The sequence below is a fragment of the Primulina eburnea genome, chromosome 15, assembly GCF_022965805.1.
Source record: "Primulina eburnea isolate SZY01 chromosome 15, ASM2296580v1, whole genome shotgun sequence".
Taxonomy (NCBI): Eukaryota; Viridiplantae; Streptophyta; class Magnoliopsida; order Lamiales; family Gesneriaceae; genus Primulina; species Primulina eburnea.
The window spans coordinates 9,974,548-9,990,085 of NC_133115.1; the positions used below are offsets into that span (position 1 = coordinate 9,974,548).

At 35.1% G+C, this 15,538-nt stretch overlaps 1 protein-coding gene and 1 long non-coding RNA gene across 2 annotated transcripts; both read right to left on the reverse strand.

Moving 5' to 3' along the window:
* Positions 1–651: 651 nt before the first annotated feature.
* LOC140813594 (serine/threonine-protein phosphatase PP2A-2 catalytic subunit-like) lies at positions 652–10,194 on the reverse strand. Its single transcript, XM_073172174.1, has 11 exons — positions 9,958–10,194; positions 9,022–9,078; positions 4,994–5,077; positions 4,373–4,444; positions 4,210–4,281; positions 3,115–3,155; positions 2,111–2,177; positions 1,628–1,819; positions 1,449–1,538; positions 1,214–1,321; positions 652–1,055 (listed from the first exon to the last, which is right to left on the reverse strand). The coding sequence occupies exons 1-11, from the start codon at positions 10,048–10,050 to the stop codon at positions 990–992; spliced, it is 942 nt and encodes a 313-aa protein (XP_073028275.1). The 5' UTR covers positions 10,051–10,194; the 3' UTR covers positions 652–989.
* Positions 9,163–9,948, reverse strand: LOC140813595 (uncharacterized). The gene is made up of 2 exons (XR_012113986.1): positions 9,777–9,948; positions 9,163–9,709 (listed from the first exon to the last, which is right to left on the reverse strand). It is a non-coding gene; the product is annotated as an uncharacterized lncRNA (long non-coding RNA).
* Positions 10,195–15,538: the final 5,344 nt, after the last annotated feature.

Genomic DNA, 15,538 nt, shown 5'->3' on the forward strand with positions numbered 1-15,538 from the left:
TTATGATATATATGCTATATATAATAATATGCATTTATGTATATTATTAAATAATTGCATGAAACTCAATCACGTGGTCCTTCTTCTAGGTGACGTAATATCTCATCCCTTGGTTACCTTGCGCACTCTCGTATCATTCTCTCCTTCCCCACCGTTGAGGCCTCGGCACTTGAATCCATCTGATTTAGAAGATGGGCTTGGTTATGTTGTAGTTTTCCTTTGGTGGCCCAATCACTTAATTGTTGATCCATTAATATTGGGTTATTGCCCATTTTTTATCTCCTTATCAAAATAGCAAATAGTGTTCGATCAAAGTGAATCACTTGATGATAATGCGAATTGCAGTTTTGTAAGATATTTATCAATGGTCACACCTTGAAAACAAATCAATTTACATTCATTCATGCCATTATCACAGAAAACTTTGGCCTAAATTGTATTTAATCAATCATAGTTACTTTGTTCAAACCTAGTGCATGACTGAGTTTCACTATTCTCGCTGGTCTCACCTTTTCATAAAATTTGGAATGGAGCTCGAACCTATATGTATCCTAAACGAGCATAGCTCGAGCATGATAGCGTTCGGCTAGGCTACATCCTTACTGAAATCAAACGGAACTTTAAGTGTAGAACAAACTTCAGCACCTACTCAAAATATGAAAAGAAACCTCGAAATTAAGTACTACATTACAAATTACTTCTATAAACCAGTCCACAGAATAGCAATAATCAAACAAAAAACAAAGAAAAATAAATAAAAGCAGTAATTAATGAATAACAAAGTCAAGAATCCAAAAAAGCTACAAAACATGATAAACGCTAGCATCACTAATCTGCTTCACAACTTCTGAGTTAGAAAATCACTTGGTCAGAAGGCCTTATTCATTTTACATACCTCATCACTCTCGAAAAAACATGGCAACTTTAAGATCGAATCTCAATGCTAACAAGAGAGTACGGCCTGAGATGTTTACTGAGTATAGAGCTTTTTACAAGAAATAATCTGGTGTTCTTCGAGTTACGTCAGGTTCTCCCCTCCTTGGAGCTGGCTCAAACTGAGATAATGTAAACACGAGGTGTGCCATCAGCTAATAATCACTTATAGGTGTCAACGTAGAAAGAACATAGATAGCACTACACAATAACTAGTAGTCCGCACTCCCGGTAAAAAAAAATATAAAACATTGATAAAGAATATCAAAAGAGATGAAACCTGAATAAATGTGTGCTCTCTGCAATCATCAACTTCCAAAATGGATGCCATGTTTCCACAGCGATAGCAATAATTCGGTGCACTGAAAACAGTGACAACCTTTTGTTCCTGAGGAGGAAGTGAAGATCCGATTTGTCAAAGTGAAAAAGGTCTGTATTTCAACTGAAAACACCTCTTCTAAAACTAGTAAAATATAAGAAATCAAAGGCAAAGAATTCTGAATTGCAGTAATTACGTGGGCCCAGTTGTATCCCTCCATAACAAGCTGATGAGCTCTTGCAATTAGTTTTAAATTATTGGTGTGATTAAACTGCTCTGATATGTCCTGAAATACAGGCAGGAATAGAATGCAGGATTAATCAAAAGAAAAAATGAACGAAAACAAGAAAAATTTGAACCGTGCTCTGAAATTGCCTGGCCAAAAGTATAACCAGCACCACGAGGTGATATACCCCAACCACAACGATCATCAGGATCAGACCACAACAGATCACACATTGCACCTTCATGCGGCACTTCTTGGAAACGATCGAAGTTTCTTATATTATCGAGCGTTTCAATAGAGGGGGATAATCCACCATGGAGACAAAATATTTCTGACTCAACCTATTGAAAACATCGGTTGTTAACAACTTGCATGATCTATCGAAACAAAATTAAATAAATCATAAAACTTTGAACTCAAAACCAGCACCTCCACATAATAACTACCAATTCGATCACTCAATTACTTCATTAATTGCTACATTTCCGATACGACTGGGGAAGACTAGCAGCTATCTCAAAACCAATTTATCAGAAAATCCAGGGACCAACACAATCAACTGGAAAATAATCTTTTTAACCTTTTAAAACAAAAATTATCTAGAAGCTACATAGAGAATAATAAAGAATTACCAATGCAGTCAGAGGTAAGTAGTCAAACAGATCGGTGAATGTCTTCCATACATTAGCATTTCCATATCTACAATCAGAATAAAAAATCAATATTTGAATTAATTTGGGAGGGAAAATGAGAAAATTAATGTGGGAAACCCATAGAGATTACACCATTACAAAATAGCATTTTAAACAATAGTGTCCCCCATTCATATAATCCATCAACACTACATTGTGAAACAGAAGACAAATTCGCAATCCCCCTCTTATAACATAAAGCACATGTTCCATCCAAGTCATTCAAAGTTAGTTGCGCCTGGAAGGGATTGCACTCGTGCTATGAGGCACATTCAAGAGCTTCAACCATTAAGCCTCTTGTGTCAATTCAGATCTCTATCCCATGCTTCAAGTTAATGTCAATTAAAGCCATACCATTTTTCTCCTCCCAAATAATCTAGTCGAGAAAAATATTCAAAATATCCGTGAACATGTAAAAATCAATATTCTACAACACCAAAATTAATAATTAATAATAATACGAACATGAAATATATACTATTGCAACCAACTATACAAAACATCAACATCAGGAGAATCTTCGAAGTTTAGAAGTATGCCCAGTGACATGAGCAAAAACTTACAAATGAGTCAAATGAAGGGGTGACTAAAGCAATAAACTACTAAGTCTGAACAATTTGATGACATGTGAATAAACAACATATCAAAAAACAAATCATCATTCCATCCCCTCCACAACTGCCTCCATAATGCATAAGATTAATTTAATTATCTTTTCTACTCAAAATTATTTGTTTCTGGAACATGCAATATTTCATTACGGTACAGAGCATATAAATGCAGATTAATGTACTCATCTGATCTTATCATTTCATGTTTATGAACACAAGAAATCTTGTTAATTTTAACGAATATTGTTTTTAAAAATTTCTGCTTAGGAAATGAAAGTAAATTAATAAATATGAGCTAGATTTAAGCCAATCACGAGGACATATAGAACTCACTTCCGTAGGCATTCGTCATAAAACCCATAGACTTGTGTAATCTGTAAAAATAAACAAGCATTAAGACAAATAAACAAATTTTAATACTAGAAAAAAACACATCCATTAGCCAATTTACATTCAATAAAGCGTAACTTGAAAAATGTACTCACATTTTTATCAATGACGCAGAATTAGTTAATACATGTAAAATGCACAAGCAACTGATAAGACTTCCTTTTGACCAATTGTACAAAAAATAGAGATGTACAACCCAGTTTTAATACCTAGTATCATCATAATGAAATTAAATGATTATTGACTTAAGCTAATAAAGGTTTTGATTCACAAGTTTCTTCAACATATTCATCCAGATGTGCTAAAAGTGCAACATAAACGTTGAGATATGACTACCCATTTCCTTAAAAATTCATTGTTCCTCGGCCCTCTTCTAGATTTTCTCATTCTTCCATATTTATTATTGGTTTCCTACAAAAATAAATTCTTCAAGAACTTGCACCCTATTAAAGATTGTGAATCAGCATGATGAAAAAATTAAATATCTTAGTTAGTAGCCAGTTTATCATAATATATACCAACTCAACATTACCATTGGATAAGGTCTTTCCGTTGAACTATGCAGGAAGAGTTTAGCATATTAAGAGATACGATGCACTCATTAGTGGTTGACTGGAAAGGATTAGATTAGTAAAGTTTATAAGATGATAAGGCTTACTCATCTCTTAGAAAGAGAAAAAAGGATTGCCAAAAAAGCTGCATGTGCATTCTTAACAATAAAATATACACAGCTACAACTCCACATGCATCGAAAAACAAACACATAATCAACATAAAAAATAAAAGTTTGTGGTTCAATTAATAATTCCTGAACACGTATATTCTTAACCAAGGCAAATAATCCTAAGTGCAGCTTGTACAGACTTCATATCTGATGAAGACTTGATCTTGTTTTTATGGATTCCATGTAAAAAGATTGGCATTCAACACTCACATTTTCTTCCAAGCAAAGCTAACATATATTAACACTAACTTGCAAAAAAGTAACATCAAGAGCTCATTCTGCCACATGTTGAGGGGAAGAATGTAAATGAATACCTGTCTGCTTTCATGATTTCCTCGAAGAATTGCGATCCGGTGAGGATACCGAACTTTCAAAGCCACTAAAAGCTGCAGGCAAGTCTTATAAGCATCTTTCATGCCAGAAAAGGAGGACAGCCAAAAATCAGCATTAGGCAAAGAAATCATGAAACATACTTACAGTTACAGTTTCGACCGAATAGTAGCCCCTATCAACATAATCACCCATGAATAGATAATTTGTGTCCGGACACTGTCAGCAAGCAGATGAAACATATTAATTACTCTCAGTTTGGCCCAAACTATAAAATAGTTATACATAAATTAAGTTGAGTAAAGGAAAAAATAGAAGAACTGAGAAGAATAATCCCACAATTCCATCGGTATTCACTAACCCCTCAGTCAATATCTTAAACATCAAATGAAATATACCTCTAAACATACCCATTCCAGTGAACTAGTGACAATAAGGAAAAAGAATAATTTGGACACAAAAGAAATGGATTTGATAAATTTACTTGTCTTTGAAGACTCTTGCATGTAAAGCGTGTGTGCAAAAAAGAGGCATTAAAGGAAGTTAAACAAACTCCAGCATCAAAACAAGTGACAATAGCACCATGAAAGGGAAAATGCACAGCAAATAAAGCAAACACATTTTAATCATTTAAGAGAGAATGCCTCATGATTAATTAATTGGATCCCCGTGTTGCAAAATAATTATATTCCCCAAAACCTGATGTCAAAGAAAAAAAACAGTTCAACTTCAACTCCATTTCTTTCGACACACAAATAATTATGATACCTTCCCTCCAATGCGGAAAAGTTCGGCAAGATCATGAAATTGACCATGAATATCACCACAAATAGTCACAGGACTTTTTACAGGCTGCATACACAAACAAAGAAATCACTCTAGCATCTAACTGGCAAGAGAAATATTAGTGAATGAAACTTGAATTAGTGCTCATGCAGAATTACACCCACACAAGCCCATAAATTATATGTATCAATCAAAACAACTAACATAAAAATTCAAAAAGAGTAAATTTTCGAAAAGACACAGTTTTAAGACCATTGCCTAGAGACACATTCTGGAGGCATTGATCTAAATATTAAGAGATAACTAAATATTTAAGCACCAGGATCGAAAAAAGCACATTTGAGGATTCCATTGTTGATTAAAATTTAAGAAAATATCATTAATTCCAAAAGAAGCATGAATATTAACTAACCTGTTAGAAAACTATTACCCTCAGAAGCCACATGGCACCAAAAAAATTCTTAAATAAATAAAGATCTGAAAAGTTTTAAATAAAATTAATGAAAGTCTTAAGATTTCACAAAGCCCCAAAATTGTGTGTGTACAGAGATTAAACAGCCTGAAAAGGTAATGTTTGCCACATAACCGCATAGCCATGTAAAGAATCAATTGTTTCATGTGATGGTGAGCATCTGAGAAAATTACTCAATGAGAGCAAGCCCTACCAATTAAGATTTCTCGATTATGATAACCCAGTTTGAATATAGAAAGATTCTTGTTCACGGCGGGATGGACTGAAATTTATCCATTTTATAGACAAACACTCTTGCCAAGAATCACCTCAGATCATTTTCCAGTGGTCTTGGATTTGGAAAAAAGTAAGTGGGGAACAACGCCTTCTATATTCGAGAATGTGTGGTTGAGGCTTAAATTTATATTCAAAGGATGGAAGGGGTATAAATTTATGATGAAACTCAAGGCAATGAAGGGTGACGTTAGACGATGGAATGAAGAGGTTTATGGGATGGTGGAAATGAAATCAACAGAGTTAAGAGGTAAGTTCAGCAGACTGGATGAATTAGAGAGTAAGGGTCGAGGATCGGAAGAAGTATCTAATGAATGAAAAGAAGCAAAATGATTGCTAGAAGAGTTGATATGTCGAAAAAATCAAATCAATAACCAAAAAAGTAAACTCATGGATTAAAGATGCGGATCACAATACAAAATTTTTCCCTCGCTCTTAAATCAACGGAGGAGTAAGGCTACCATTAACAGATTGGAAAGAGATGATGGATCGGTTACAAGTGATGAGGATGAAATTGTCTCCATTATTTTGAAGTTCTTTAAGGAGTTGTATAGTTTGTCAGAGTCGAGATGTTGGGGTATTGAAGGGGTGGAGTGGCGCCCCATTGATGGAGATTTGAGTCGAGAGTTAGAAAAACAGTTCTCGGAATAGGAGGTGAAGAAAGCAGTTTTTCAGTGTGACGGATGTAAGAGTCTGGAGGCCGACGGCTTTACTTTGGCATTTTTTCAAGAGTGTTCGGATATAGTCAAAGGAGATCTCATGAAGGTTTTCGATGAGTTCTTTCAAAGTGGAATCATAAATGGTGTAACCAATGAAACATATATTTGTTTGATCCGAAATAAAAATGAATCAATCAAAGTAAAGGATTTCAGACCGATTAGCCTTACAACAAGTTTGTATAAGATAATAGCAAAAGTTTTAACAGCAAGGATCGAGAATGTGATAGCAGAGACAATATCCGAGTCTCAGAATGCTTTCATTGAGGGAAGACAAATACTTGATTGTGGTCTTATAGAGAATGAACTACTCGAAGAAGGAAGGAGAAAGAAGAAGAAATGGTGGGTATTGAAGGTGGATTTCGAAAAGGCTTATGACAATGTGAGTTGGGATATTTTGGATTTTGTTTTGATGAAAAAAAGGGGTTTGGAGGGAGATGGAGAAGATGGATCAAAGGATGTGTCTCGAATATATCATTTTCTATTATGATTAACGAGAGGCCAAGGGATAAATTTAAGGCATATAAAGGGCTTAGACAAGGTGATCCACTGTCACTTTTTTTGTTCAATTTGGTAGTGGATGTGTTGGGGAGATTGATTGATAAAGCCAGTGACGGGAATTTAATAAGAGGGGTCGAGGTTGGTAGAGCAGGATAGAGATATCTCACATTCCGTTTGCAGATGATACACTTTTCTTTATGAGGAATGAGGACCATATCAGGTTTTTTGTGCGAGTTGTGAGTTCTTTTTGCGATATGTCTGGATTAAAAATCAATTGGGAGAAGAATGCTTTGTTGGGTATCCACTGTGAACAAGAAGAAGTTGAACTGTTAGCACAACAAATTGGATGTGGTAAGGAGAAGCGGCCGATTAAGTATATGGGAGTGCCTTTATGTGGAAATCCGTTGCAAGCATCGTTCTAGGACCCCATTTTGTCTAATATGTCGAATAAATGGCAAGTTGGAAAAAATCTTTTTTGTCAAGAGGGGGAAGATTAACTTTGATAACGTCGGTTTTTTAAATGCACTCCCGATACATTATATGTCTCTTTTTAGGGTGTCTAAAGGTATAGCGGAACTGATGGATAAGATTTCAACGAACTTTTTATGGGATGGAGCGGATGGAGAAGTATATAGTCACTTAATTGCGTGGGAACATAAAGGCGGATTGGGTGTTGGGAATATTATTTTGAGAAACAAGGCTATGTTGTGGAAGTGGTGGTGGGGATTTTATGCGAAAAATGGGATGTTGTGGAAGAAGATCAATGTAAGTAAATATGGGTTACAAGAAAATGGTCGGATCCGGGTCTAGCAAGAAACGTGACATTCAGGTGCCTATGGAAGTTTATTTCCCGACTATACCCGATTTTTCAGTAGCTAGTTTTTATTAAGTTGAGAGGAAGTAACAAAGGCTAGATTTTGGGAAGACAGGTGGTGGGGGACTCTTCTTTTAAAGAATTTTTTCCGGCATTATTTCAGTTATCTGTGGTTCACAATTTGCCTATATCACACTTTGTTTAATTTGACAATTCCATGTTTACCCATTCCTGGGATTGTCATTTTAGAAGGGCCGTGAGAGCTGAGGAGCTTTTTTAGTTGTCTGAGTTATTAGGTGTGTTAGAGAGGACTAGGTTGGTTGATGGGATAGATGATTATCGTATGTGGAGGGGGGATTCTTGTGGTATTTTCTCAGTCAAATCTTTCTTTGAGTCTTTTTTTCTCAAAGTCGCTTCCCCGTTTTTCCTCTTTTCCATGTTATTTGGAAGGTTCTGGTTCCAACAAAGATTCAGGTATTCTCGTGGATAGCGATTCAGGGTAAGCTGCCGACCTCGGAGATGATGCAAAAAAGGTGGCCCTCAATTGCTACGTGCCCAAATTGGTGTATGTTGTGTAGAAATGAAACGGAAACCCAAGATCATATGCTTATACATTGTGCATTCACGAGCGGATTGTGGGCTAGAGCTTTGCAAGAGCTAGAATTGGTTTGGGTGGTGCCTAAGTCAACGACGGATTTATTCTCTATGGACCTAGGACAACAGAGGGGAAGAATTTTTTGGCAAGTGGTGGTTCAAGGCATATGCTAGACAGTATGGCTGGAAAGAAATAGAAGAATTTTTAAAATAAGTAAGACACTACAGAACAATGTTGGGATAAAATCAAGATCAAAGTTGCTATGTGGATCGGTACTCATGATGACTTAAAAACGTGTCGATCTTAGAAATATTGAGAGATTGGGCTAATGTGTATCATTTATACAACATTGATATTATATACTTCCTGTTGAATGTGGACCATTAGTCCACTGCTGTACTTAATTCTTATCATATTATTAATAAAATATCGTTTCTTATTAAAAAAAAGTTCGAATATATTAGTTGCAAAACCTATGTCGCATAAATGTGGCTTCAGCCTTCGGCAATTGATTGGATGATAATAAAACATTAAAAATACCCTTATTCTTTGTCAAGCTACAAGAAATGAATAACCTACTCAATGAACACACTCACACCAGATGTAAACGTGAACTATATATATATATATTTTTAATACCTGAACATTGCTTTCCCCCATTAGTACCTCTTTAGCTTTCTCACATAAGGTCCTAACCTGCATTCACAAAGTGAGAAACATCCCATCCTACAGTAAATATTATGTTTTCACCATGTGGATAAAGAATAAAGAACACGTTAATTAAAAGTCAAACTACCAGCAGCCAGCCAATCCTTAGATCAAATATAAAGCATAATGTCATGGTTATTTATCAATTAACATAACTAAATGAAGCTAGAATAAAAAAGAGAGTCTCCAAATGTCTTCTTAGTTACCAAGCTACCTCAATTATTTGTGAAATGTTTCCTAAGCCTCTAAATAAAAGGAAAACAACAGTAACATAATTACAAACATCATGTTCTTTCAAGAATTGATAATCTCCATGAACTTTCAATCTCCCCCTTCCTTCTTCTATCCCTTCTGGGTAACATTCGTCATCCCTTAAAAAATATAATTGTTCAAATTATAAAGCAAAATATCAAATGCTCAAAATAAAAAAACACCACATATCCACGCTCATCAATCACCCAAATTTGCATAAAAGTACTCTACAGAAAAATATTACCTCCAAGATAAGAAGCCACGCATTCATTAACGGAAAATCCTGATACTCCAACAATAATACCCTAACTGCGGTTATCTAAAACAACAAAAGCTTTTGACTTGTACGCATTTTATTTAATTTATGCTGTCAAAGCAATCTACTTTTCTCCCTAAAACCGACAAGAAGAACCCAAAAATTAAAAAATAATTACAAATGCTTATAGCTCGAATTGGATAAAACATCGAAGCATAGAACTTGCAGGGAAAATAAAGAAACAATCTTGCATCTCTCCAAAAAAATCAGCTCAACCATATGAACCAGACCAGATCTTTATACCAAAACAAAGAAAAACGAAACAAGATATTAAAAAACAAAAGGAAGCACGAAAAGACCTCGGGCTCAGACAAAGGCTTGCACTGCATGAGCTGATCAATCTGCTCGTCCAGATTCCCATGTGTGCTCGCTGGCGCCATATCCGCACTCATCTTGCTTGATCTTCAAATGCACCGTACAGATCCGACAGTGTTGGATATGGTGTCGCTTCTCGATGTCTAAAGATATGGCATCCGGAGCAATGATTCCTTAAACCTAGGTCAAAATTAAGTTCACTGGATTAAGATTAGTCATCAAAATTTGTTTAATTGTTTTTTGTTAAAACCATTTTCCCAGTTTAAAAATAATATTTTTTTAAATATTAGATCGATCGAAATTCGTCACACAAAATTAACTCATGAAACAATCTCACATAAATTTTAGTGAAAATAATAAATTCACCACAATGAGAAATAAATCCAAATGCTAATTGTTAAGATATAATAGTCTATAGAACCTTAAATATATTTAGAAGTTTAAAATTAAAATTAAAATATTTTAACTTGGACATTGTTTATTCAAATTCAAACAATATAAATACATAATAATCGAATTAATAAGAAAACAAAAGAGAAAAATAGAATTACGAAAACTCATAAACGGGATCGAAGAGAAAACTGAAAATAAGATTTGTCCATGTACCATAATTTCCATAATTATTGTAACATTTGTTTTTGAAGATTATTGATATTTATTTATTTCATGTATTTGACGATCATGATTTTTATTAAAAAAATTATAACAAGAAATTTGTAATATTTACGTGGCCATACAAACCAAACATAACCTAAATATATAATCCTAAACATTTTGACAATGTTAGAAAACTGAACGTGTCTCACATATATTAAAATTTTAGCAAAAAAAACAATTAGTTTATAATTTTCTCGGAAAGGTTTAACATACAAACAAGTTTTTTAAAAAAATTACGACCTTCCTTGAAAAAAAAAATATGTACAAATTCGTTCAAAAAAAATTGTACGCAAAGATGTCATTTTTTTTATAAAAAAATTTCTTTGTATTTTTTGCACGAATAAACATGTACAACAGAAATTTTTAAGGATAGTTTGAAATGAAATATACCAATATTAAAAAAAAATATCATGATCATTATCAAACCAAAATAAATCGGATGATATTGTCTATCAAGAAAACTTGGGGGCGTGTCAGACACGTGATCGTGCCAAATGTGAAATGATCTTACTTCTTTTATCAAGCATTGTATGTCTCGATTCTTTCATAAAATCGTCAAACGTTTGCAAATCCTAACTTATCAATATTGCTTAAACTAAAAACCTCACAAAAAGCGCTCAAAACATAATAAAAGTCGTAAAAATATCTTTAACATTAAATTAAAATCATAAGCCATAATCATAAGTGCGGAAAACAAGCGCTGGTCCTCGGGTTATGTGTACCTTCAGTCCAGTCAGATCAACCATCAGGACCTCCATTATCATTATTATCATATACACCTGCATCGATCATACCTAGTGAGTCTAAAGATTCAGTAAACCATAATCTTGATAACAAATAATACGTATACAGATCACATGCAACAGTGAAAATACTTTTACATAAAATATCATTTTCATAATCATACATAAATAAAAACATTTTTCATATCATCATTGTGGGGACCCGGACGCTAATCATCTTCTTAATCATCTTTGGGATTTAATTGTCAATTAAGATAAACATGGTCTAAAAATTTTTCTTTTTAAAATATAAGTGCGGAACGTAATGGAATTTAACTAATATACATCTCAGTATAAAAGTACAATAATGTACCACAATTATTCAAACTAATCTAAGGTTCAACTACCAAATTTCAAGTATTAAACCAAGTCTACATCCAAGTCCGGAATCACCACTCTAATCTCGATCTCTCATCATCCTCTTGACCCTGATCCTGCCCCACCTGTTGTCATGCACACATAAAAACAAGACAACAGCCGGATACTCCGGTGAGATATAAATATCTCAGTAAACAATGTATACATGCAATTAACTGAATTAACATAAAAGCATGAATTATATCTTTTCACATGTATCATAATCGAACAACACGTATCAATATTAATCTGTAAATAAAACATGATTCGTAATCTACGACACATAAATAATTACGAATTTGTGCATAAATCATTACAGATCTGTAAATCAAATTCTAGTCTCAATATTTAAGATTCAACTCATCTCTCATTCTAATCTAGGGATCCCGATCTAATTTAGACTTTGGTATGTTGTATTGAATGTCTACAATAGACGTCGATCTACATCTAAGCTCATCGATACACCGTAATTCTAGAGTCTCAGCGGTTCTGACAAAGACTCGGCGGTTCTGCCCTAGCTAGGCTGATCTGTCCTAGACTCAATCTCTGACTCTGCTATCATTCAATAGACTAAACATATCAATCTGATAATCTGCAAATATCAATGCAATAAATAAAGTATGTGATTTTGGGAAGCTCAAGTCAACCTAACTCGAGTTGTGCAATCCCGAATCAACATTTATTTATACATTTGTCTTCCCGGTCTGACGAAGACGAAGTCTTGTATTCTGATCTGTCCATACCCAGTCTGGCAATGACAATCGTATAATTACAATATCAGTAAATTACTCAATTCAAAACCTGTTCTGATCACTACTCAAATCAGTATATAATCTGATCCATATCTGAACAAGGTACAATCTAATTCATATCAACGATATCACCATACAATCAAAATCATTACTGAATCTGATCAATCTAAATCAACCGATATTTCGACGGCATAATAATACAATCTTGATAACCCCGTCAATTTCAATATCGCAAGTATAATACCAGAATTCATAATCAGCATCAGTACAATTCATAATCTGAATAACAATACAACTCTGATATCAAATCTCAATCAAGTCAACTCTGAAAATCATAATAATTGTATAACCAATCTATTCTTTAATCTGACTTCAATTATAACATGTCTACTGTAGCAGAAACATCATATCTGATTTGTATTCAATTCTGACAATATCACATGTCTAAACGTAATAAAACTTACGTCCAGTTGTAGCTTGTGGTGATAGGAACACATGACTGTAATCGGATTCAAAAACAGACGGACGATTTTTCCGTAACATTCAATTTCTCCATCGTTTCCCTTCGGTTTCCTTTTCCTCCATTATTCTGAAGGGAATCTGGATGCTGATATATATATATATATATATATACACATGTGTTGCATGATACAAGGGCACGTGGCGTTGTGCATGTTATGTACGTTGCGCGCATATGCGCGCACAAAGTCGCGCTCGCGCATATGCGCCGGTAGTTCAACCAGCATCTTTTGTTGGCTCGCGCATATGCGCCATCTACGTCGCGTATATGCGCCGATCATTCTGCCCAACCCGCGCATGTGCACCATCTACGTCGCGCATATGCGCCGATCATTCTGGACGTTCCGCGCATGTGCGCACATTCAAGTCGCGCATGTGCGCGCATGGTTCTGTCTTCCTCGCGCATGTGCGTCCATACATGTCGCGCATGTGCGCGGGGACTTCTCTTTGCACCTCTTTTGATTTTCTTTCGTCTTTCCCAGTTCGATCCGTTCCGTCTATAATCATATCAATTATCACCAATAGATTATAATAATCATCGCCAAATCTTTTCAGGTTAACCGAATAAATTTATCGGGCCTTACATTTCTCCCCCTCTTAGATCTGAGTTCGTCCTCGAACTCGCAAGTAATCAATTCAGATTTATCAGAAGAATGTATACAAAGTTTAAATCAGAAACTCATCTCAATGAATCTATTCTGAAATCTCAATCTTATATAAGATTCTATCTCTCAGAATAGCTCTGACCAAAATCAATCTCACAATACTGGCTATACAACATCCGTATATACCAAACCGCAGCTCATAACAAATCACTACTATCAGCTGTTATCAAATCTGTTCATCCCATTCAAGGATATATTAAATCTTCAGCTTCGAATACCAATCGTCACCATCCGACGTTGGCATATTAAGTCGGTCTAGTCTGAGCCATCTTCATTCTTAGCTAAATTTTCTTTGTCATATCAATTAGTGCTAGCATCCAGCACTGCAGTTCCCTGGACACCTTCCAATATCTGGATAGTACACTCTGGCTATCTGTCAGTCGGTGGATAATATATGAATGAGTTCATGGTATGTTTTGCCACAAATACAAACTCAATCAAGATTCACAATCTGATAAAATTTACTTCTACATTCTAATTATTCTGACCACTTTTCTGACATCGATCTGTGTCATTTGGTCATGTTTGTACGTTATCTGGTACAAACTAATAGATATAGATTGAACAATCTATCAATCACAAACATATCATATCATAATCTGGAAAGTATTACAGTGATCTTATTACGAAATTCATCGAAATATACTTTCCATGTCTAGTCAAGGATATACAAATTCTGTAACAAATCTTCTGATCTCTATCTTTCTATCTTCATTTATTAGCGATTCAGACATTTCAGTATAAATTCTGCCAACATTTCTGTAATGCCCAGAAATTATAGAATTGATAAACCAAGATTATCAATCTTCATTAACGAGATACTCGGAAGATATGAGAATGCATGACATGCAATGAGAGAAGAAAAGAAATGAGAAAATAAGGTTTGCAAGACCGCACCCGCGCCCAGAACAGGAGTGCACCCGCGGTCATGCAATTATGGAATTTTGGAAGTGAGGCCGAAGCCACACCGCACCCGCGGTGCCAGACACGACCGCACATGCGGTGCATGGACAGAAAGTTGGCAAATTTATGCGAAGCAGGACCGCACCCGCGGTAAGAACAGGACCGCACCCGCGGTCAAGCTTCGGGAAATTCTGGATATAGCTGACGAGACTAGACCGCACCCGCGGTGCATGTATGACCGCACCCGCGGTGCGACGTGCAACATGAAAAAGGAGACACGTCTCCTGCTGTTGCATGTAGTATATATAGGTGGAGCTCGTTCTTCTCTTCCTCAGAACAGCATAAATTCGAAAAAGTTTAGGGAAAAAGGGTGAAAATCCTTACGCCTTTTGTGGAAGATCCGTGTATCAGAATTTGAATCCGAACGCAGATTTGTGCTCCTCCCTTCGATAGCTACGTAAGGATGTAAGTTTTGTTACGTTTGAACATGATTTGAAATTATGATATTGTCAGAATTGAATATGATTCAGATATGGTGTCTTTACAACCGTAGACCTTGTAGAATTGAAGTCAGATTAAAGAACAGACTGTTTCTGTATTGTTATGATTTTTGAAAGATATTGACTGAAATTCGATATCAGATTTATGTCATTGTTGAGATTATGAGTTATATCAGTATTGATTATACGTTCTAGAATTGTATTTGTGATGTTCAGATTGACGGGGTTATTCAGATTGTATTGTTATGCCGTCGAAACATCAGCTGAGTTAGATTGATCAGATTCAGATATGATTTTGATTAGATTGTGGTATTATTGATATGACTCAGATTGTATCTTGTTCAGACATTGATCAGATTGTATACTGATTTGAGTATTGATCAGAACATGGTGTATATTGAGTTATTCACTGATACAGGGTATTCGATAT